The sequence below is a fragment of the Hemiscyllium ocellatum genome, chromosome 32 (assembly GCF_020745735.1).
Source record: "Hemiscyllium ocellatum isolate sHemOce1 chromosome 32, sHemOce1.pat.X.cur, whole genome shotgun sequence".
Taxonomy (NCBI): domain Eukaryota; kingdom Metazoa; phylum Chordata; class Chondrichthyes; order Orectolobiformes; family Hemiscylliidae; genus Hemiscyllium; species Hemiscyllium ocellatum.
Window position 1 is genome coordinate 12,036,970 of NC_083432.1, and position 25,022 is coordinate 12,061,991.

A 25,022-nucleotide genomic window follows, 5' to 3' on the forward strand; every position below is an offset into this window, starting at 1 on the left:
ACTCACTCTCCCTCACACACACACTCAATCTTTCTCCCTCCCCCACACACACACTCTCTCTCTCTCTCACACACACACACTCTAATCCACACACACACACACACACACACACACTCTCTCTCATCCACACACTCTCATTCTCCCTCCCACACAGACACATGCACACTATCTCTCCCACACACGCGCACTCACTCTCTCTCCCACACACACAGGTACTCACTCTCTCTCCCACACAGACACCCACTCACTCTACCTCTCACCCAACACACACACACTCTCTCTGACCCACACCCTAACTCTCTCCCACACACATTCTCTCTCTCCCTCAACACACACACACACTCTCTCTCTCCCCCGACACACACTCACTCTCTCTCCCTCGACACACACACACTCTTTCTGACCCACACCCTAACTCTCTCCCACACACATTCTCTCTCTCCCTCAACACACACACACACACTCACTCTCTCTCCCCCGACACACACTCACTCTCTCTCCCCCGACACACACACACACTCTCCCCCTGCCCCACACACACACTCTCCCCCTGCCCCACACACACACACATTCTCTCCCCCGCCACACACACACACACACACTCTCCCCCTGCCACATACACACACACACAGTCTCTCCCCCGCCACACACACACACTCTCTCCCCGCCACACACTCTCACTCTCTCCCCCCCCCACACTCACACTCTCTCCCCCCGCCACACACACTCTCTCTCCCCCCGCCACACACACACTCTCTCCCCCCGCCACACACACACTCTCTCTCCCCCCGCCACACACACACTCTCTCTCCCCCCGCCACACACACACTCTCTCTCCCCCCGCCACACACACACTCCCTCCCCCTCACAAACACACACTTTCTCCCCCCCACAAACACACACACTCTCTCCCCCCCACAAACACACACACTCTCTCTCCCCCACAAACACACACACTCTCTCTCCCCACACCACACACTCACTCTCTCCCCCCAACAAACACACACTCTCTCCCCCCCACACACACACTCACTCTCTCATACCCCCTTACACACACTCACTCTTCCACACCCCCTCACACACACACTCACTCTCCCACACCCCACCACACTCACTCACTCTCACACACACTCTCCCTCACACACAAACACTCTCTCCCTCACACACACACACTCCCCCTCACTCACTCTCTCACACACACACTCTCCCACACACACACACTCACTCACTCGCTCTCACACACACTCTCTCACACACACACACACTCTCCCTCACACACACACACTCTCCCTCACACACACACACACTCACTCTCCCTCACACACACACACACTCACTCTCCCTCACACACACACACACTCTCCCTCACACACACACACACTCTCCCTCACACATACACACACTCACTCTCCCTCACACACACACACACTCACTCTCCCTCCCACCCCCACACACACACACATACACACACACACTCTAATCCACACACACACACTCTCTCTCTCATCCACACACACACACTCTCTCATTCTCCCTCCCACACACACTCACTCTCTCCCCCACACACACACATGCACACTATCTCTCCCACACACACGCACTCACTCACTCTCTCCCACACACACAGGTACTCACTCTCTCTCTCACACAGACACCCACTCACTCTACCTCTCCCCCGACACACACACTCTCTCTGACCCACACCCTAACTCTCTCCCACACACATTCTCTCTCTCCCTCAACACACACACACACTCACTCTCTCTCCCCGACACACACACACACACACACACACACTCTCTCCCCCACCACACACACACACACACACAGTCTCTCCCCTGCCATACACACACACTCTCTCTGACCCACACCCTCACTCTCTCCCACACACATTCTCTCTCTCCCTCAACACACACACACACTCTCTCCCACACACACACACACTCTCTCCCACACACACACACGCACACACTCTCTCTCCCACACACACACGCACACACTCTCTCTCCCACACACACACGCACACACTCCCTCTATCCCACACACACGCACACACTCCCTGTCTCACGCACACACACACATATACACCCTCTCCCACACACACACTCCCTCTCCCACACGCGCACACACACACACACTCCATCTCACACACACACTCACCCCCCCCTCTCTCACACACACACACACACACTCAGTCCCTCTCAAACACACACACTCTCTCCCACAAACACACACACATATTCTCTCACCCACACACACACGCACTCTCTCACCCACACACACACTCTCTCTCTCTCTCACCCATACACTCACTCTCTCTCTCTCACCCACACACACACTCTCTCTCTCACCCACACACACACTCTCTCTCTCTCTCACCCACACACACACTCTCTCTCTCACCCACACACACACTCTCTCTCTCACCCACACACACACTCTCTCTCTCTCACCCACACACACACTCTCTCTCTCTCACCCACACACACACTCTCTCTCTCTCTCTCTCACCCACACACATGCACACTCTCTCTCTCACCCACACACACGCACACTCTCTCTCTCACCCACACACACACACACGCACACACTCCCTCTCTCCCACACACACACTCCCTCTCCCACACACACGCACACACTCCCTCTCTCCCACACACACACACGCACACACTCCCTCTCTCCCACACACACACACGCACACACTCCCTCTCTCACATTCCCTCTCCCCCCCCAACACACACACACACTCCCTCTCCCACACACACACTCCCTCTCCCACACACACACTCCCTCTCCTACACACACACTCCCTCTCCTACACACACACTCCCTCTCCCACACACACACTCCCTCTCCCACACACACACTCCCTCTCCCACACACACACTCCCTCTCCCACACACACACTCCCTCTCCCACACACACACTCCCTCTCCCACACACACTCCCTCTCCCACACACACACTCCCTCTCCCACACACACACTCCCTCTCCCACACACACACTCCCTCTCCCACACACACACTCACCCCCCCACACACACACTCACCCCTTCTCTCTCACACACACTCACCCACACACACACACACTGTCCCTCTTCCACACACACACTCACACAGTCTCCCACACACACACTCACACAGTCTCCCACACACTCACCCCCCTCTCTCACACACACACACACACACACTCAGTCCCTCTTCCACACACGCACTCAGTCCCTATCCCACACACGCACTCAGTCCCTCTCCCACACATACACATACTCAGTCTCTCTCCCACACGTACACACACTCACTCCCTCTCTCACACGTACACACACTCACTCCCTCTCCCACACACACACACACACACTCACCCTCTCCCACACACACATGCACACACGCTCCCTCTCCCACACACACACTCTCTCTCCCCCCATACACATATGCGCTCCCTCTCTCACAATGCTCTCTCTCCCTCTGTCCCACACACACACACCCCACACTTTCCTCCTCTCTCACACACACACACAGAATTAATTTGCATTTGCAGATGCATTCTATTTTGTTGAAAAAGCACACAATCTCTAGGCAATCAGTTACATTTTATAAATTCCTACCTCGGAAATAAAACTATTCTCATTCTAGTCTGGAATACTGACAGACTCTAACCTCCCACCTTTAATGCATTGACTGAGCTGAGATGTCTTTTTTTATTCACTGATGAAACCTTAAGTTATCTTGGGGCTGTGACTTGAAAGATATTCTAGGATTTACATACTGATCAATCAGAACCTGCATCCACATTCTAAGTGATTTAAAACATAACAGCCACCTAGGTTTGTCTAATACATCATATCAGTTGTATGATGTTTTTATCTTTTATTTATAAACTCTGTGGCCTATGTACCTGCCCTACTAGCAACCTGACAAAGGAGCAGTGCAGCAAAAGCCAGTACTTTCAAATAAACCTGTTGGACTATAACCTGGTGTTGTGCGATGTTTAACTTTGTCTGTCCTAGTCCAACACCAGCACCTCCACATCATTACTATGGAAAGGCCATGGAGAAAGTACAGAAGAGTTTCACTTGCTCTTACCAAGGATGAAGGATTTAAGTTGTAATGCAAGTTCATTTTATTGGAATGAAGATGGTTTTGTAAGAATAACTCATGGGATGTGAGCATTGCTGGCCAGGCTGGTATTTGTTTCCCATCCCTAATTAACTTTGAAGTGGCGATTTTCAGCAGTCCCTCTTGAAGGCTGCATTCCAGTGCTGTGTGCACATCTACAGTGCATTTCTGAATGAAGCTCCAGGATCAAACGGCACTGAAGAATATGTTTCCAGATCAGGATAGTGTGGGGCTTGGAAGGGAAGTTGCGGGTAGAGGTGATCCCTGACTTTCTGCCCTTGTCCTTTGAAGTTTCAGAAGTTACTCTTGAAGTATCCTGATTTGGAGATGCCGGTGTTGGACTGGAGTGTACAAAGTTAAAAATCACACAACACCAGGTTGTAGTCCAACAGGTTTAATTGGAAACACTAGCTTTCGAAGTGACGCTCCTGATGAAGAAACTCAATCTGACTATCCACTGCGGCTACAAGAGTAAGGTCAAAGATTGGGAATTCTGTAGTGTGTAACTCACCTCTTTCCTCCTCAGTCCACCATCTTAGAAGGGCCCCTTCTATGAGACACAAGCCAGACACAAACTTCCTGATGAAGAAGCGTCACTCCGAAAGCTAGTGTGCTTCCAATTAAACCTGTTGGACTATAACCTGGTGTTGTGTGATTTTTAACTCTGAAGTATCCTGGGTGAGTTGCTACATTGAGTCTTGCAGCTGGTAAACACCGCAGCTGGACACAGTGAATGTTCGTGGTCGATGTGCCAATTAAGTGAGCTTGCTTTGCTCAGCATAGCGTTGAACTTCAACTGTTGTCAGAGCTGCACTTAATTCAGGCAAATGGACAATATTCCATTATATGTCTGGCTTGTGTCTCATAGAAGGGGCCCTTCTAAGATGGTGGACTGAGGAGTAAAGAGGTGAGTTACACACTACAGAATTCCCAATCTTTGACCTTACTCTTGTAGCCGCAGTTAGATGTGGGTAGTCAGATTGAGTTTCTGATTAAGGAGGGAATTCAGTATTGGTAATACTGTTGTATTTCAAATGGAGATGACTGAATTATCTTTTTACCTTGTCTGATTTAACAGGAATGTTATATATTTCATTTGGTTGGATGAGTGTAGCTCCAATGAAGAAGCTATCTTCGATTAACATGAATTGCAGAGGTCAACATACACCCAGAACAAGTAATGAGAAAAGCTAATAGGGTGATGTTTCATTCTGAGGGGAATTGATGGCAAGAATAGGGAGGTTATACTTCTTATACAGGTTACTGCTGGGACTACACCTGGAAATACTGCGTACAACACTGATCACTATATTTACAGAAGAATGTTAAAGCAGTTCAGAAAACGTTTACTAGACTAATATCTGGAATGAGCAGATTGCCATCGGAGGAAAGGTTAGACAAGGCGAGGGCTGTATTCTCGGGAGTTTACAAGAGTCAGACCAAATACTCAACTACACCAGCAACCATCCCAAACACACAAACGAAACTGTATCTTAACACTATTCCAATGAGCCACCACACACTGCACCACAGACGAACTTCGAAAAACAGAGGAGAACCACCTATACGACGTATTCAAAAACGGATACTCAAAAAACACAGTGCGCAGATTCCACAAGAACAAACCACAACAAGCAGACAAAACACAGCCAGAAACCCTAAATACCTTACCATATATCACAGAAGTTTCAGAAATGACAGCCAGACTACTGAGACCCCTCCGAATCCTAGTAGCACACAAACCCACCAACACTCTTAAACAAAAACTAACAAACTTAAAAGACTCAGTACAACCTATGGACAAAATCAACGTCATCTATAAAATTCCATGCAAGGACTGCCACAAACACTACGTAGGACAAACAGGAAGAAAGTTAGCCACCAGAGTACACGAACACCAGCTAGCCACAAAAAGACACGACTCGTTTCCCTCATAGCCCTACACACGGATGAAAAAAAACACCATTTTGACTGGGACAACACATCTATCCTGGGACAGGCTAAGCAAAGACATACCACAGAATTCCTAGAGGCCTGACACTCTAACTACAACGCCATAAACAAGCACATAGATCTAGATGCCATCTATCAACCCCTCAGAAAACGAACAGGAAATGACATCACCACAAACCCCAGGAACCCCATCCAGGAGAAAGATATAAATAGAAAGCAGGAGACAACAGCTTCGCTTCACTTGGAGGTCGCCACTGATGATGTTACCTAGCCAGGTAATGAAACGTCTGGATATCAAAGCTACAGCTCAGCGAGCAAACCTCACCCTAAACCTCAAACTGAGCTACAAACCTTCATAAACCTTGCGAAAACTCAGAGCTAACTTAATTGAAACATACAAATTCCTGAAAGGACTTTACTGGGTGAATGAAGAAAGGATTTTTCTTCTTGTGGAAGAATCTAGAACTAGGACTCATAGTTGAAAAATAAGGGCTTCTCCATTTAAGATAGAGATGAGAACAGTTTTTTTTCTCTCTGAGGGTTGAGAGTCTTTGGAATTCCCAACCTCAAAATGCAGTGGATGTAGAATCTTTAAGAGATAGACAGATTCTTGATTATCAAGGAGATGAAAGATTTTCAGGGATGTGTGCAGGAATGTAGAGTTGAGGTTCGAATCAGACCAGCCATGACCCTATTGAACGACAGAGCCGACTCGATGGGTCGAGTGACCTCCTCTTGTTCCTTGTTTGTACGTTCATAAAATATCAGGGAAGATAATGTCGGTTTTCATAATCCAGAGTCCCAAACTAATGCTCTGCCACACAAGTTCAAATCCGACCACTGCAGCTTTACATTTAATTAACAAATCTGGAATTAAGTGAGAAACCACTGGACTCTCATAAAAGAAAGAGATCATTAAGTCTTCCTGATTTACCTTGTCAAAACCCATTTGGATTGGTCAGAGCTCAAGAAACATAATTGGACAAAAACAAGAAGATTAGGGACTTACTTTCACACGGAGGATCAATAGAGACCGCGAACAGAATTGTTAAAAGTGAACTTGATAGTATTTGATTTGGAGACGCCGGTGTTGGTCTGGGGTGGACAAAGTTAAAAATCACACACCAGGTTATTGTCCAACAGGTTTATTTGGAAGCACTAGCTTTTGAGCACTGCTCAAAAACTTGTGTGGCAGAGCATTAGTTTGGGACCCTGGATTATGAGAACCGACATTATCTTCCCTGATATTTTATGAATGTACAAACAAGGAACGGCACGGTGGCACAGTGGTTAGCACTGCTGCCTCACAGCGCCTGTAGACCCGGGTTCAATTCCCGACTCAGGCGACTGACTGTGTGGAGTTTGCACGTTCTCCCCGTGTCTGCGTGGGTTTCCTCCGGGTGCTCCGGTTTCCTCCCACAGTCACAAAGATGTGCGGGTCAGGTGAATTGGCCATGCTAAATTGCCCATAGTGTTAGGTAAGGGGTAAATGTAGGGGTATGGGTGGGTTGCGCTTCGGCGGGTCGGTGTGGACTTGTTGGGCCGAAGGGCCTGTTTCCACACTGTAAGTCTAATCTTAAAAAAAAAAGGAACAAGAGGAGGCCACTCAACCCATCGGGGCTGCTCTGTCAGGTGGTTGTGGAGTATAAGATTGTAAGACATAGAATTTATAGCAAAAATTTACAGTATGATGGAACTGAAATTATATATTCAATATATAAATCCAGGTCTTTTTCAATATATAATTTCAGTTACATCACACTCTAAACGTTTGCTATAAATTCTGTGTCTTACGATCTTATGCTCCACAACCACCTGATGAAGGAGCTGTGCTCCAAAAACTAATGTTTCCAAATAAACCTGTTGGACTATAACCTGGTGGTGTGTGATTTTTAACTAGATAGCATTTAGAGTCATAGAGTCATAGAGATGTACAGCATGGAAACAGATCTTTGGTCCAACTCGTCCATGCTGACCAGCTATCCTAACCTAATCTAATCCCATTTGCCAGGACGTGGCCCATATCCCTCTAACCCCTCCTATTCAAATACCCATCCAGATGCCTTTGAAATGTTACAATTGTACCTGCCTCCACCACTTCTTCTGGCAGCTCATTGCATACATGCACCACCCTCTGCATGAAAAAGTTGCCCCTTAGGTTCCTTTTCTATCTTTCCCCTCAGGCAAGATTTTCTTTTATTGCTATTCACTCAATGTGAAGGTACACGTGATACAAAACAAAGTTACTCCCCAGCTGCTCGTGTGTGTGTTTCAAGATATTTCCTGGTTGAACTTTGCTGCACCATTCCTGTGAAGTGTTTGGCAAATCACAAGCTGTGTCCCAGGACTGCACATAGTGTTGCTTAGTTCCTCCCACCATCATGCAACACACTGCCCTGTGATCAAGACCACCGCAATGAGGCAACAATGGCACTTGCTAATACAACCTCTTCAATATGATCCAAATAGCTTCTGTCAGGACACGGCGGTATTCTACAGACTTGAATAATAATTTATGGGAAGTAAGCTCAAAATTCTACCAAGGCAATTTGAGAATTTTAATTTACTTTAAAACTAAAATCTGGGAAGTTTGGTCATGGTTAAAGTGAACATGAATGGCCAGGAATAACCCGACAAGTTCACTCATGTTTGATCAGAGACGAAGCTTGCTGTCCTTAGCTGTTCTGGTCTGTATGTGATTCCAGTTACACACCAATCTAAAAGAGGTTGAAAAGTGTGGCGCTGGAAAAGCACAGCAAGTCAGGCAGCAGCTGGACGCTACCTGACCTGCTGGGCTTTTCCAGTGCCACACTTTTCGACTCTGATCTCCAGCATCTGCAGTCCTCACTTTCTCCTACAGTTCAAACATAATTGGTTAGAGTTAGAACCCTGGGAGTCCCAGATCATCATTAAAGGGCGCTGTAGAAATGCAAATCTTCTTTCAATGGTACTGCTAGAAGCAACTAACAGGGTGAAGATTCAGGTGAGGTTTTGATTAGCGAGGGTTTCTCTGGACGTTAATGAGATCTGAGTCCTCCCAATTTAATGAGAACTCAGCTTAGTGTTCATTAATACTCAATCTTACCGTGATAAGGCCGAGCACACAGGTCCTCATCAGTGTTGTAAATTCTCCACACATCAGGTTGGCCTGTGTTAGGCCCTTGGGTACCGGCTTTAGACTGCTGGTTCAGGTAACTGCTAAGCTGACTGCCTAGACCATTACAATGCCATCGCATCTGGGCAGATTCCTGGTTACACTCCATCATACCCAGTCTGGGCACAGTGTCGTTCCTCCTCTGGATGCTCAGACACTGCTTGGATCCAAGGTTAAAGAGCCTCAGTCTCGACACCCACTTCCACTGCTGCTGGTCGAAGCTTTCATTGCAGGATGGAGCCAGTCTTACACTGGAGCCACTGCTCTCCAGGCAACTGTCTGCTTTCTCACTGTATATCAGAAATATATTGGCATCTGTGAATCAGAAAAATATAACTCCAATTAAATATAAGAGTTCATAGAGCAATCAACATTTTACATTATCAAACCAGATTCCCCATTTAAAATTGTGGAAAAATTATATTAATTGTATATCCAGTGCTCAGCACTATGAATAAACTATTAGTTTACACAGTCCAGTCTGTATACTGCACTGCCACATGTATTGCTGTGTGTAGATACTGCATTGTTGTACTACACATCTGACCATAGTTGCTGGTAGTAATTAACATTCACAAATAAAATCTGTAATTGAAAGTCACAGCATTGCATTTAGGAGTTGGACATCCTGTTGCAGCTGTACAAAACATTGGTGAGGCCACATTACAGAAAGAATATTATTAAACTAAAAGAAGTGCAGGAAAGATTTCCTGGACTGGAAGGTTTGAGTTATAGTTGGATAGACTGAGACTTTGTTCCCTGAAGCACGGGAGACTGAGGAGTGACCTCACAGAGGTCTATAAAATCATGACAGGCATAGAAAAGGTAGATAAGCAAGCGACTGGAAGAACACAGCAAGCCAGGCAGCATTGGGAGGTAGAGGAGTCGACATTTCGAGTGTAATCCTTCTTCAGCCACTGAGTACAAGAGAAAGTGAGAATGGTCAGCAAACGCTGGCCTTACCACTGACACTCTCATCCTATCAAAGGTATTTTTAAAAAATGTGCTGTCCCTCAGTAGAAAGATGGTGCTTACTTATGGATAGAACCTGTTTATGGAGTCTTATAACATGAGGAGGCTGTTGCATTGCAGCTACCACACGGTTCTGGCTGAGCATGAAAGTCTCCTGCTCTTACTGTCTGCCATAGGTACAGCAGAAAGATTTATCAACTGACCAATCAACCTGTTGGCCACGTTAGAACACACCTATTGTGTTCAGTTTTGGTCTCCTTGCTATAGGAAGGATGTTATTAAACTGGAAAGAGTGTAGAAGAAATTCACAAGGATGTTGCCAGGACTCAAGAGTCGGACAAGCTTTTTTCTTTAGAACGCACGAGACTGAGGGGGGATCTTATAGGGCTGCATAAGATCATGACAGATATGGATAGAGTGAATGCACACAGTGTTCTTCTCAGGATTGAAGAATTGAGGACTAAAGGCATCAGTTTAAAGTTAGAGGGGAAAGAATTAAAATGAAACCCCCTCTTCCCATGCTGCCCTGGTCCTAAAATGCTCGGTTTTTTGGATCGAAGCTAAGGCCGAGTTCCTCCCAGCGAATAGCACTGTTGGACCCCCATCCCCACCCCCTCTGTTAGCCATGGCCTCCACCTTGGAACTCGCCCATATCTACAGTGCACTCATCCTGCACGATGACGAGATCACTGTCTCTGAAGACAAACTCAATGCTCTGATCAAAACAGCTAGAGTACCTATTGAGGTTTTCTGGCCTAGTCTGTTTAGCAAGACTTTGGCTAATATTGATATCAACAGCCTGATCTGCAGTGTTGGTGCTGATGGTAATGCCTCAGCGGCAGCAGCTGCCTCACTACTGGCCCGTTGCTGCTGAAGAGCAAAAGGAAAAGAAGAAACAAGAAGAGTTGAAAGAGTCTGGTGATGACATGGGCTTTGGTCTTTTCGATTAAATGTAACATGCAACATTGTTACAATTAAAAATAAAAAAAAAGAACCAGAGGGGCAACTTTTTTTTTAAACACAGAGGGTGGTACGCATGTGGAATGAGCTGCAGAGGAAGTGGTTGAGGCAGGTTTATTAACAATATTTAAAAGGCATTTGGAAAGGTTTAGAAGGAAATGGGCCAAGTGCAGGGAAATGGGGTTTGTGTGGATGGACATTTTGGTCGGCATGGACTAGTTTGGGCCGAAGGACCTGTCTCCGTGCTGCAGGACTCTATGACCTTACACCATCATCAATTCCCAAAGTGGGACTTGAAATTGGAGTTTTCAGCCATGGAGTAAAGACACTGTAAGACCACCGACTGAACATTTACAGCATGGCTCAGAGAAGATCACATTTGAATCCTGGGACCTGGTATGTTTTGGGGTCCTGGGTTCAAATCCTGCTATGGCAGATTGTGAAATTGGAATTCATTTTAAAAAATCATAAAAAGTCTGGAAATTAGGGCGGAAATCCCATCTGGTTCATTAATATTCTTTTAGGAAATCTGCTATCTTTACCTGATCAGGCCCACAGCAATGTGGTTGACTCTGAACAGTTCTCTGGGCAATTAGGGTGGGCAATAAATGCTGGGCTACCCAGCGATGCCCACATTGCATGAATGAATAAATCCTCATAACCCAGAACGTAACATAGATGCACTACACAGCAGGGTAGGATGCAGTGGTAATCAACAGGGAAATGAGTACAGTGGTCAGATACAGTTTAGAGGTGATCTTGGGTTTCTCCTCAGCAGAGGATGGGTGAGGGTATATATAAATGAAACATGTTTTGTGATTGGTGACTCGTGACTGCATATCCTTGCAGGGGGACTTAGAATCAGGGGAAGTAGAGTCAGTATGGATAGAGCTGAGAAATTCTAAGGGTAGAAAGACCCTCTTGGGAGTTATCTACAGTCCCCCAAACAGTAGTATGGATGGGTGTAAGTTGAATAAGGAGCTGAAATTGGCCTGTCGCAAAGATGTTACTGACAGTTGTTATGGGGGATTTCAACATGCAGGTAGACTGGGAGAATCAGGATGGTGTTGGATCTCAAGAAAGAGACTTTGTGGAGTGCCTCCAAGATGGATTCTTAGAACATCTGGTGCTGGAGCCTACCAGGGAGAAGGCAATTCTGGATCTGGTATTGTGCAATGAACCAGAATTGATCAGGGACCCCGAAGTGAAGGAGCCATTAGGAGGTAGCGACCATAATACAATAAGCTTCAATCTGCAATTTGAAAGGGAGAGGGTACAATCAGTAGTGACAATATTTCTGTTGAATAAAGGGAACTATGGAGCTATGAGGGAGGAGCTGGCCAAAGTTCAATGGTGCAATACCGCAGCAGGGATGACAGTGGAGGAACAATGGCTATAATGCAGAATATTTCTGGGTATAATGCAGAAGATGCAGGATCAGTTCATTCCAAAAAGGAAGAAAGATCCTATGAGGAGGCAGGGGTGGCCATGGCTGATGAGGGAAGTTAAGAAACATATAAAGTCAAAAGAGAAAAAGTATAACATAGCAAAGATTAGTGGGAAAACGGAGGACTGGGAAGCTTTTAAAGAACAACAGAGGATTACTAAGAAGGAGATATGCAGAGAAAAAATGAGGTACGAAGGTAAACTGGCCAAAAATATAAAGGAGGATAGTAAAAGCTTTTTTAGGTATGTGAAAGTGAAAAAAATGGTTAAGACTAAAATTGGGCCCTTGAAGTCAGAAGCAGGGGAGTATATTACGGGAAACAAAGAAATGGCAGAAGAGCTGAATTGATACGTCAGATCTGTGTTCACTGGGAAAGACACAAGCAATTTCTCTGAGGTAACGTGGCTGAAGGACCTGAACTGAAGGGAATTTATATTTGCCAGGAATTGGTGTTGGAGAGACTGTTAAGTCTGAAGGTTGATAAGTCCCCGGGGCCTGATGGTCTACATCCCAGGGTACTGAAGGAGGTGGCTCTAGAAATCATGGATTATTTTCCAGAGTTCGATAGATTCAGGATCAGTTCCTGCGGATTGGAGGGTAGCTAATATTGTACCAGTTTTTAAGAAAGGAGCAAGAGAGAAAGCAGGAAATTATAGGCCAGTTAGTCTGACCTCAGTGGTGGGAAAGATGCAGAGTCAATTATAAAGGATGAAATTACGACACATCTGGATAGCAGTAACAGGATAGGTCAGAGTCAGCATGGATTTATGAAGGGGAAATCATGCTTGACTAATCTTCTGAAATTTTTTGAGGATGTAACTCTGAAGATGGACAAGGGAGATCCAGTGGATGTAGTGTACCTGGACTTTCAGAAAGCCTTTGATAAAGTCCCGCATAGGAGGTTAATGAGCAAAAGTAGGGCGCATGGTATTGGGGGCAAAGTACTGACTTGGATTGAAAATTGGTTGGTTGACAGGAAACAAAGAGTAGTGATAAACGGCTCCCTTTTGGAATGGCAGGCGGTGACCAGTGGGGTACCGCAGGGATCAGTGCTGGGACCGCAGCTTTTTACAATATATCTTAATGATATAGAAGATGGTATTAATAGTAACATTAGCAACTTTGCTGATGATACAAAGTTGGGTGGCAGGGTGAAATGTGAGGAGGATGTTAGGAGATTACAGGGTGACCTGGACAGGTTAGGTGAGTGGACAGATGCATGGCAGATGCAGTTTAATGTGGATAAATGTATGGTTATCCACTTTGGTGGCAAGAACAGGAAGGCAGACTACTACCTAAATGGAGTCAATTTAGGTAAAGGGGCAGTACAAAGAGATCTGGGTGTTCTTGTACACCAGTCAATGAAGGCAAGCATGCAGGTACAGCAGGTAATGAAGAAGGCTAATAGCATGCTGGCCTTCATAATAGGAGGGATTGAGTACAGAAGCAAAGAGGTTCTTGTGCAGCTGTACAGGGCCCTGGTGAGACCACACCTAGAATATTGTGTGTAGTTCTGTTCTCCAAATTTGAGGAAAGACATTCTAGCTATTGAGGGAGTGCAGCATAGGTTCATGAGGTCAATTCCTGGAATGGAGGGACTATCTTATGTTGAAAGGTTGCAGTGACTGGGCTTGTATACCCTTGAGTTTAGAAGACTGAGAGGAGATCTGATTGAGACATATAAGATTATTAAAGGATTGGACACACTGGAGGCAGGAAACATGTTTCCACTGATGGATGAGTCCCGAACCAGAGGACACAGCTTAAAAATAAGGGGTAGGCCATTTAGGACAGAGATGAGGAGAAACTTCTTCACCAGAGAGTGGTGGCTGTGTGGAATGCTCTGCCCCAGAAGGCAGTGGAGGCCCAGTCTCTGGATTCGTTTAAGAAAGAGTTGGATAGAGCTCTCAAGGATAGTGGAATCAAGGGTTATGGAGATAAGGCATGAACAGGATACTGATTGAGGATGATCAACCATGATCATAATGAATGGTGGTGCAGGCTCGAAGGGCAGAATGGCCTACTCCTGCACCTATTGTCTATTATCCCAACCAAATGATGGCACTGTTCACGCTGTAGCATTTTCTCAATACTGCACTGAATTCAGGAGAGGTTGTGTGCTTGAGTTTTTGACTCAGAGGTAAGAGTGTCCCCCGTACAGCAGCAAGGCAGGGTGTCCAGGTTGACAGCAACTTGATCCCATCAATACCTCAGTAGAAGGAATAGGTTAAAATAATCCCTCTTCCTCCATCAGTCACACTCAACAAACTGCAACATTAGCTCAACATTCCAGAGTTACTATGCATCACATTAACTTCTATTCTGTCTGTTTATTTGTATAGCAGACAGTCCTGTTTCCCTCTGTTTCCAGTATAAACTGTGTAAATAGCTTACTCTGCCCAGCAGCCCTGTCCATAATCTCAAGATAGTCTGAATGCAGTCACTGTCAAAGATGGTGGCCCTACTGTTTCTTTTCTCTAAAGAAAAGCCTTATTTATTTCTTGCACATTTTGTACTATCCAAGTTGAGGGACCTTTTAAATTTCAAGCACCTCATTTCAGCCTCACGCACAGGCAGCACGGGATGGAGTTGGAATCTGCTCAGTTCCATAAACGCAGTTTAGCATCAAATCTTGGGGGTCTTTCAAATCTTCATGATACTCTATGCACAGTGCAAGAGACAACAGAGCACAAGTCAAAACAAGACTGTGTTCTTTTCATTTTCTTTAAGAAATTTTCCAAACAATATTAGGAAGGGGTAAAAATTGCCAGGTGGGACAGCTGATGGTGGGAGGTCTTTTCACATTATTCGTATCTGGAATATGGACATTGCTAGCTATGCCAGTGTCAATTGTCCATCACCAACAGCCCTCAAGAAGGTGTAGTGAACTGCATTCTTAACCTGCTACAGTCCATGTGGTGCAGCTACACTCACATTGCTGTAATGAAAAGAACAACAGCAATACAGATCCAAGTCAGGATGATGAGTGCCTTGGAGGGGAACATGCAGGTAATGGTGTCCCCATTCACATGCTGCCTTTGTCCTTCTAGTGGGTAGAGGTGATGGGATCAGTTTGTGCTGTTAAAGGACTCTTTAACAGCTACTGTATGCTACTGTGCTTCTAAATGGCACACATTCCTGCTCCTGGGCATTGCAGGTGGTATGTATGAATGTTAAATATAATAATTGGGCCCATACCTGCAGGAATATACACGGACCAGAGTCTGCACTCCTAATCTCAGGTGACTAGCTGTCTCCTGTTCCAATTCTACTCAAAGTCTGACACATAACTACATCAGAGAACCTTAGAATTAGTGGAGAACTGGAGAACAATTTTGGGCCATATCCCTGGTGCCTACCTCTCATGGTTTGGATGAAGCCCAGGTGAAATCATATTCTCTGGGAGAGACCTTTTAGATGCAACTAGTTCTGTCTGAGTTTTCACGGTTTCATTCTGTAAGGAAATTAGAGAACAAAATTTGGCTGACACCCCAGTATGGTGCTGAATGAATCTTCCAGTACTGGAGGCATCAGTGTTCAATGAAGTATCAAACTGATGCCATGAATGGGCCCTCTGGTGAACTGAAAGATCCTTTGGTATTATCTTCAAGAACAGGGCAGATGATCCCAGCATCCTGTCCAATATTTAACTTTCAATCAGCAACAGTTAAAAAGATAATATCTATCTTTTGTGACTGATGAAGAGGATTGTCTTAGTATTGAATCCCCATGGATCAGGGATGTGAGGTTTCATTTGCTAAACACTATAAATGCAACAAACAGGAAGCTAGTCTGAACAAACAATTGGATGCCTGAAGACTTTGATCCAGTTAGCTATATTTTACTTGATGTTAGTTTGGTTTCTTTTGGGGTTGAGTTTGTAACTATACAGAAGTCTCCTGCCAAGAGGGTGGGTTCCTTTCTCTGGCTTTACATTGTTAGAAAATGTGATCTCTGAAAAATTAGCCCTTTGTTAAAGAAGACACTGTTACACAGGATTGCCAGCTGTGTTTGGAGGTAATCCTGGAGGCTACTTCCCATGACCTCCAGTCTCCAACTGTCCCTGGTCACCTGCTGTGTTGAACGAAATGGAAAAGCAAACAGAGTCATCATTACTCAACTGGATGAATCCTGCTTTAAAATAACTATTTTTCCAAACTTCTATATTGTTATACAAAGATAGATAAAGTGAGAAATAAATCTAGGATTTATTTTAAAGATCCAACATTTTCCCTCCTGGACTGGTCATCACAGTGGACTGGAGATTAAACTTTAATTCCCAGAGGTTCCACTGTAGTCCTCGAGTATTGCAATACCGTATAAATTCTCAAAATTTAATGATATTAAAATTCATTAAATGAATATCACCAATACGTGGAAGGAAGAAATATAGGGAATTCTAAAATGTGAATAAGTGAGAAAGCAAAAAAACAAAATGCTGGAATACTCAGGAGTTCACGTGCAGTGGGAAGCAAAGTTAATGTTTCAGGGTTATGGACAGGCCTGGTGAAAGGCCAGCGCTGTCTATTTCTGGTGCTAGCATTCTGCTCTTTGATCAAAAGTCAAAGCTGCCCAATGGAAAATCCACTTGCTTTCCAATTAGATGCTTGAAGGAAATGTGTTGCAAGGAGAGACAAATATCAGGCATCCAGTTGGTGGTCATGTGATAAATCCATTAAGAATGTATCTGACTAAAGCTGACATCCTGAAAATGACAGAAGTTTTAAAACCCAGTGAGCAACAAGGGAAACACAAAGTAACTATGGATACCAAAGGCTGCACACACTCCCTAGTGTTATCAGCATCAGGGTCGCTTCAGGGCTTGCTTTTTGACAATAAATTGACTGTTTGTACCCCTTCCAAGGGTCATCCATCTCCATACCATTTAATGAACTGGTAGATGGTCTTGGAGACATTTTTCTTAAAATTTGACTTGATTTATTATGTACTGAGATACACTGAAAAGTATTGTATTGCATGTTTTCCAGGCAAATTATACCCTATGTAAGTGCATCAGGTAATAGAACAGAATGTACAATGTAATGTTCCAGCTACAGAGAACGTCAGAGAAAGATTAACTCTAATATATGAGAAGTCCATTCATAAGTCTGATAACAGTGGGGAAGAAGCTGTTCTTGAATCCGTTGATATATATTTTCAAACGTTTGTATCTTCTGCCTAATGGAAGACAGTATAACAGATCTGGAGTTTGATCCCTGAACTAACAACAGTTAACTATTGCTATTTAAATGAAGAATATTTTGGAGAAACTGGATAGAGAGACACACAGACTGTGTGTGTGTGTGTGTGTGTGTGTGTGTGTGTCACAGACAGACACAGAGACAGTGAGTATGAGAAAGTGAATGTGAGTGCATGAGAGAGAAGACACCTTATAATAGGAAGGATAATATTAAGCTTGAGCACATTCAGAAGAGATTTACCAAAGTGCGGCCAGGAATGGAGGGCTTGAGTTACAAGGGGAAGCTGGATAGGCTGGGATTTTTTCAATGAAGCATCAAAGGTTGAAAGGTTTATAAACTCATGAGGAGTACAGATAAGGTGAATGGCAGGTTTCTTTTTGCCAGGATGAGGGAACTTCAAGATTGGAGGGTTTTTTTTATATACAGAGTGGTTCATGCATGGAATGAACTTTCAGAGGAAGTGGTGGATGTGGGTACAGTTACAACATTTTGTACGTGAACAGGAAATGTTTGGAGAGATATGGGCCAAGTGCAGGCAGATGGGACTAGTTTAGTTTAGGTTATGGTTGGCATGCACTGGTTGGACTGAAGAGTCTGTTTCCATGCTGTATGATTATAAAACTGAAAGTGAGGGTGTGAAAGTCTGAGTGGGACGAAATGAGACTGATAGTGTGTATAAGAGAGACAAGTAACAGTTCAATCCAGGAAAGATTATTATGAAATCAGGGTTCCAGCCAAAGTACCTTTCCACACAGGCTACTGACACTGAGATTTCTTTTTCCTGGATCAATTAGGATTGACTCAGTTCACTACCTCTGGAGACAGTTGTGGTAGATTCCTCAGCCTTTTTCAGGATCCCTCTACTTGCTTCCAATTCTCCAGATGTGATGCAAAGAATTTCAGAGAAAAGAGAAAGGGTAGGATAAAGACGATTGCTCTAAGCAAGTTATTTTGCTGACTTTTAAAATTCAATGTCCTTTACTCTAATCATAAACTGGATAAAGTGACTTCTCACTGAAGATTTGGCATGTCCACCCAAGCAGCTTGTTCTGCAATAGCTAATACATTTTGCTTTGATTAAGAATCTTGACATTTTTGCTAGTCCAGCCAATTACTTTATAAATTAATGTTTTAGAAAACACACTTCAATAAACATGCAGAAACTGGCTGATCGAACCCAGTGGTCTAGGCTAAAGTTCATTGCGGTATAAACCTCATCCCTCTCGAATTACAACTTTGCCTAAGCTTACTCTATTTCTTTCACTCATTCACACCCCCACCCCCCTGTTAAACAAGGATTAAGCCTTCTGTTAAACACATCACTTCTTAGTCTGGCTAGTGCACAATGAAGGTTGGGTATACTTCTGTTATCTTGAGCTGCTAAAAAAAATTGCCCTTTATTGCAGATTAGATATTCACTCTTCTCAACTGGTCTCTTGTTAATTTCTTCTCTGTGGAATTTTATGGATTGCAGACTTGACTGCTGTGTTTGCCTGCACAATAGGCTGTGGGAACAATACAGATTGTTTCTTCCTTCAACGTTTCACAGGGAAAACTTGGTCTCTTCCCCACCTCAGTCCAAAATGCTGAGCACAGCTGACTTAAGCGCATTGCACATCTCAGCCAAGACGTGGGAACAGATTGATCTCTGGCAAACTAACATAGATGCTGACTACAAAAACAGAAATAACTGAGGAAGCTCATAAGGTCTGGCAGCATTTGTGAAGAGAAAGCAGAGTCAGTATTTCAGGTCCAGTGACCCTTAACAGAACTAGCTGACCAGAAAATCTCCCTCCACAGATACTACCAGACTTGCTGAGTTTCTGTTTGTATTTGAAATACCAATTTCCAATCAAGTTTGAATTGAGTATATTGACAATCTTAAAAGCCAATGACACAATCCGACGCTTGGGGATTTAAGACTGGGGAAAATTTAACAGTTGAGTGGAGAACTTAAAAGTCCAGCATGTAAACAGACTGCCTGAAAAATAACTCTCTTAAAAAGGTACCTTTTTGATCAGTAACCTGTGACACAGAAATTCCTAACAAGGAGAAAAGAAGACACAGGAAAATCTGAAGACAAGAACCTACAACTGCCTAGTTTTGAGATAAGAAGTGTTGTTTTGTAGAACTTAATTGGGAGTTTTACCAGACTAGTATTATAGAAGGGAAGGTAAAAGATGGGTTAGAGAAAGAAATTGTAAATAGTGGTTAGTTAATTATTCTCTGTTATACTTTAAGAAATAAAGTTGTTAATTTTTTACTTTAAATAGTTCTTGGCCACTACTCTGCTTTAACTCTGCTTTCTCTCCACAGACGCTGCCAGGCGTGTGGAGCTTCAGCAATTTCTGATTATGTCTCCACTATGGTCCTTGATTGTGTCTGACCCATTTCCAGTAATGCAGCTCCTACTTCTTCCTCTCCCTCCCAGAAAAACAGTGTTCTCTTTGTCCGCACTCCCATCTCAGTAGCCTCTGTATTCAAAGGTTCAATGTTCACCATATCCACCATCCCCAGCATGATGCCAAAACCACATTTCATGTTCCCTCCTCTTTGAATATTCTGAAGGGAACACTGCCTTTGCAATTACTAGATCTATAATCAATACTATCACCCCATACCCTACCTATGGCACGTTCTCATGCAAATACAGAAGACGTAACACCACGCCTTCATCGCCTTTCTTACCACAGCACAATGCTTCTAAATGTTTCTTTCAAGTGAAACAGCGATTTATTTGTATGTCTTTCAATTTAGTAAATAATATTTGCTATTCACAACACAGTCTCCTTCATATTAACAAGAGCAAACAAAGGTTGGGTTACCACTTCCAGTTGCTTGTCATTTTAATTCTCTACCTTGCTATCATTCTGATACCTCTATCCTTGGTAGCACCGTCTCAGTCAAGCTCATTACAAGCAAATGAAACAACTGTCCAACGAGGCACTTTGCAGCCTTCTGACCATGAACCCTGTCTCATATTTTCATTTATTTTTGCTATGCGCTGGTTTTACACGTTTTACATGTTTTTGGTCAAAACTGTTTGTTATTAGAGCATGTACACTCATTCTGGACAATGCTTTGTTTCTTTATGATAACCATTACCATCCCTTTGTCTTTTGTTCCATGACATCTTTTTCATTTTTATCACTCTGTCCTCTACCAGATTCAAGATCTCCTTATATCTTCCACCCCTTTTGGTGGTGTATAATCCATTGTATTTCTACCATCCTTCAGTTCTGAAATTCTAGTTTCCCTAGGATGGCACAGTGGGTCAGTAGTTAGCACTGCTGCCTCACAGCGCAGAGACCCAGGTTTGAGCCCAGCCTGGGGTGACTGTATGAGTTTCTTCCAGGTGCTCCGGTTTCTTCCCACAGTCCAAAGGTGTGCAGGTTAGGTTAATTGGCCATGCTAAATTGCCCATAGCATTCAGGGATATGTAGGCTAGGTGCATTAGTCGGGGGAAATGTAGAGTAATAGGGTAAGGGTATGGGTCTGGGTCTGGGTGGGATACTCTTTGGAAAGTCAGTGTGGATTTGTTGAGCCAAATGGCCTGTTTCCATACTGTAGGGATTCTATTCTATTCTTCAGTCCTGAAGAGTCATATTCAATTTAAAACATGAGCTCTGTTTCTCTCTTCATGGAGCTGCCAAGTCCTTCCAGTACACACTTTCTTAATTTCATTAAATTGAGATCTTCTCCACCTTCAAAAGGTGGACAGAATCAAAAAACCCACAGCAATATTTTCTAAAAAACACAGGGAACTTCTGTCCTGTCTCAAGAGCAATCAGCGAATATCACTGAACAAAAGTTAACTATCATTGTAAAAATACACTTTATGGAATCTTCTTATGAGCAAATTGATTGCCATATTTCTTAAATTATAACGTGACTGCATTTCTTTGGCTATGAAACATTTCAGCAGACCATGAGGTAGCAAGCAGCTCTATACACTGCAAGTTTTTTTTTCCCCATTTTATCAACATGACTAGGAAACCGCGATTCATAAACTTGATTGAGTTTTTTGAGGAAGTTACGAAAAAGATTGACGAGGGCAGAGCATTAGACATTGTTTACTTGGACTTCAGTAAAGTCTTCAACAAAGTTCCACGTGGTAGACTAATTAGTAAGGTTAGGTCACACGGGATTTAGGGTGAGCTTGCCAATTGGATTCATAATTGGCTTAATGGCAGGAGACAGAGCGGTGGTGCAGGGTTGCTTTTCAGACTGGAGGCCTGGCACCAGTGGTATTCCAGAGGGATTGATTCTGGGTCCTCTTCTGTTGATCATTTATGTAAATGATTTGGATAATAATACAGAAGGCATGGTTAGTAACTTTGTGGATGACACCAAAATTGGTGGCATTGTAGACAGTAAAGAAGGTTTTCTGAGATTACAAAGGGATCAATGGGTCAATGGACTAAAAAAAAGGCCAATGGAGTTCAATCTGGGTAAATATGAGGTATTGCAGTTGGTTCAACAAACAGTAGTAGGACTTACATAATTAATGGGAGGGCTGTGGGTAGTGTTGTAGAACAGAGGGGTTCAGGTACGTAAATCTTTGAATTCTGCTTCATTTATAGACAGAAAAAGCGTATGGCATGCTTGCCCCCAATGCTCAGGTCTTTGAGTACCGGAGTTGGAAAGTCATGTTGAGGCTATACCCGACATTGGTGAAGTCTCTTCTGGAGTACTATGACTCCAATCAGCACTTCAGGCTCTTTTTGATACTTTTGACAGAGGCAGTGGAGGAGTAAGATAACAGATGATATAGAGACCAAATGCAAATGCATTGTTAACAGGGGAGAAAGAAAAAAAGATGTATGAAGTGAGAATAGGTCTTTTCTATTAAGTGCTGAATGAACAAAACAGACATAAACACATGGCTGTGTTGGAAAGGGTCAGAAGGTAATGACTAAGATACATGGGAAACAGACATAATACAATCAGTTTCTGAAGTTATTGTTATATATTTAGTAGTGTTATTATAGGTTTGAAGTCAAAATAAACAAAAATAAAAACAGTTCTAAGGGTGACCGGATTCAAAATGTTTTACTGTTCTTCTCTCAAAAGATGTTGCCAGGCTTAGTGAGTTTCTCTAGCACTCTGTTTTTGTTTCAGATCTCCAGCATTGAAGATCTTTGTTCTGTAATAAACCCATCCCTCCTGTGTAGAAATGAAATAGAAAGACCATTTAGTTCTCACTTATATATAAGTATCACAAAGGACATAGAGAGAGAGAGAGACACACATATTCAATCGAACTAAAACTCCGATTCGTTGCAACAGCCAAAAGACAATTGCCCTGGGTTGTATTCCTATTTTTATGAATAAAACATTGTTACAGTTTCGAGTCTAGAGATTTTGCGGTGCCTTATACTGATGTCACTTGCAAAGGAAAGTTCAGTAAGTAATGATTTGGATGTTGGGAACACAGCAGCTTAGCTGCTTGTATCATCCAGGCTATAAGCTCAATCGGGTGGACACAGTGAAACGATTTGTTTGATTAATTCATTGCTGCCAGATGAACCAAATTACAGTGAAAAATGTTGATCATAGATAGATCATATCATGCAAAGTGCATCAGTGTAGCAGAACAGAGTGCAAAGTACAGTGTTACAGGTGCAGAAAGACAGAAATCAGAATTAACATTGAGAGGTCCAGTCAAAGGTTTCATAACAGCAGGGGAGAAGCTGTTCTTGAATCTGTTTGTACATGTATTCAAACTTATATATCTTCTGGCTTATGGAAGTGAGTGAAAGAGGGTATAACCAGGGTAGGAGAGGTCTTTGATTATGTTGGTTGCCTTCCTGAGGCAGCAGGAAGTATAAATAGAGTCAGTGGGTGGAAGACTGGCTTGTGTGATGCATTGGACTGTGTTCATCATCTCTGTAGTTTCTTTCAGTCTTATGAACAGCAGTTGCCATATCATGCTGTGATGCATCCAGACAGGATACTTTCTGTGGTGTACCTGTAAAAGTTGGTAAGAATCCTTTGGACACGACAAATGTCCTTAGCCTCCTGAGGAAACAGAGACGTTGCTGTGTTTTCATGAAATCCCTACAGGGTGGAATCAGGCTATTTGGCCCAACAAGTCTACACAGACTCCTCCGAAGAATAACCCATTCCTCTACCCCTATTGCTCGACATGTACCCCTGACTAATGTATCTAACCCACACATCCCTGAACATTATGGGCAATTTAGCATGGCCGATTCACCTAACCTGTACATCATGGGAGGAATCCAGAGCACCTGGAGGAAACTCACACAGACACGGGGAGAACGTGCAAACTCCACACAGACAATCAGCAGAGGCTGGAAATGAACCCGGATCCCTGGCACTGATAGTCATGATAGTCACTCCCATGACACTCTTGGTCATCCCCACCTCAGCGCCATTGATGCAGACAGGCGCAATATTTGGCTGACATTGATAGAAAGATTGTTGTCTTTACACTATGCTGCTAAGCATTCAATCACTTTCCTGTACTCAGTTTCACTGTTGTTTGAGATCTGACTTCTCAAACAGTCAGTAATGGGATTGTCAGCGAGCTTGTAAATTGAATTGCGGCAGAATTTGACCACACAATCATGAATGTAAAAAGAGTATAGCAGAGGGCTCAGTACATAGCCTTGCAGGGCACCAATATTGTGGATTATATTGAAGGAGGTGTTGTCACCTTTTCTGACTGATTGAGGTCTATTGGTCAGGAAGTCGACAATTCAGTTGCAGAGGGTGGGGAAGCGGGACCTAGGTCTCAGGGTCTAGAGATGAGTTTGTTTGGAATTATGGGGTTGAAGGCAGAACTGTAAGTAGGAGCCTGACGTAGATATCCTGGTCTTCCAGATGTTCCAGTTAGGAGTGTAGGGACAGAAAAATTGTCTTGTTGTGGACCTGTTGCACCAGTGGACAAATTTGAAAGGATAAAGGCAATTTGCTAGGCTGGAACTGAAATGAGTCGAAAAGGGTGGTGCTGGAAAAGCATAGCAGTCAGGTAACATCCGAGGAGCAGGAACGTCAATGTTTTGGGCATAAGCTCTTTAACATTCTTGATGTGAAATCAGGCACTTCTTCCCTCAAAAGGAATAATGCAAATCTGAAAGTGATGTTGGATCATTAGAGATTTTCAAGTCTTAAGTCAATGAATATTTTGTTTGGTCAGGAGCAGAGATATGTTAATGATGTTGAAATACAGATCAGCCACAACCTAATTATTGGAT

General features: G+C 43.8%; 1 protein-coding gene and 1 pseudogene across 1 annotated transcript in view; one reads left to right on the top strand and one right to left on the bottom strand.

Moving 5' to 3' along the window:
- mrc2 (mannose receptor, C type 2) overlaps positions 1–25,022 on the bottom strand; it is a 278,995-nt gene that overhangs the window by 200,986 nt on the left and 52,987 nt on the right. The window contains exon 2 of the mRNA XM_060848970.1: positions 9,151–9,534. Coding sequence (XP_060704953.1) covers positions 9,151–9,534 — 384 coding nt within the window. The remainder of the gene's footprint in view (positions 1–9,150; positions 9,535–25,022) is intronic.
- On the top strand, positions 10,817–11,141 carry LOC132830986 (large ribosomal subunit protein P1-like; annotated as a pseudogene).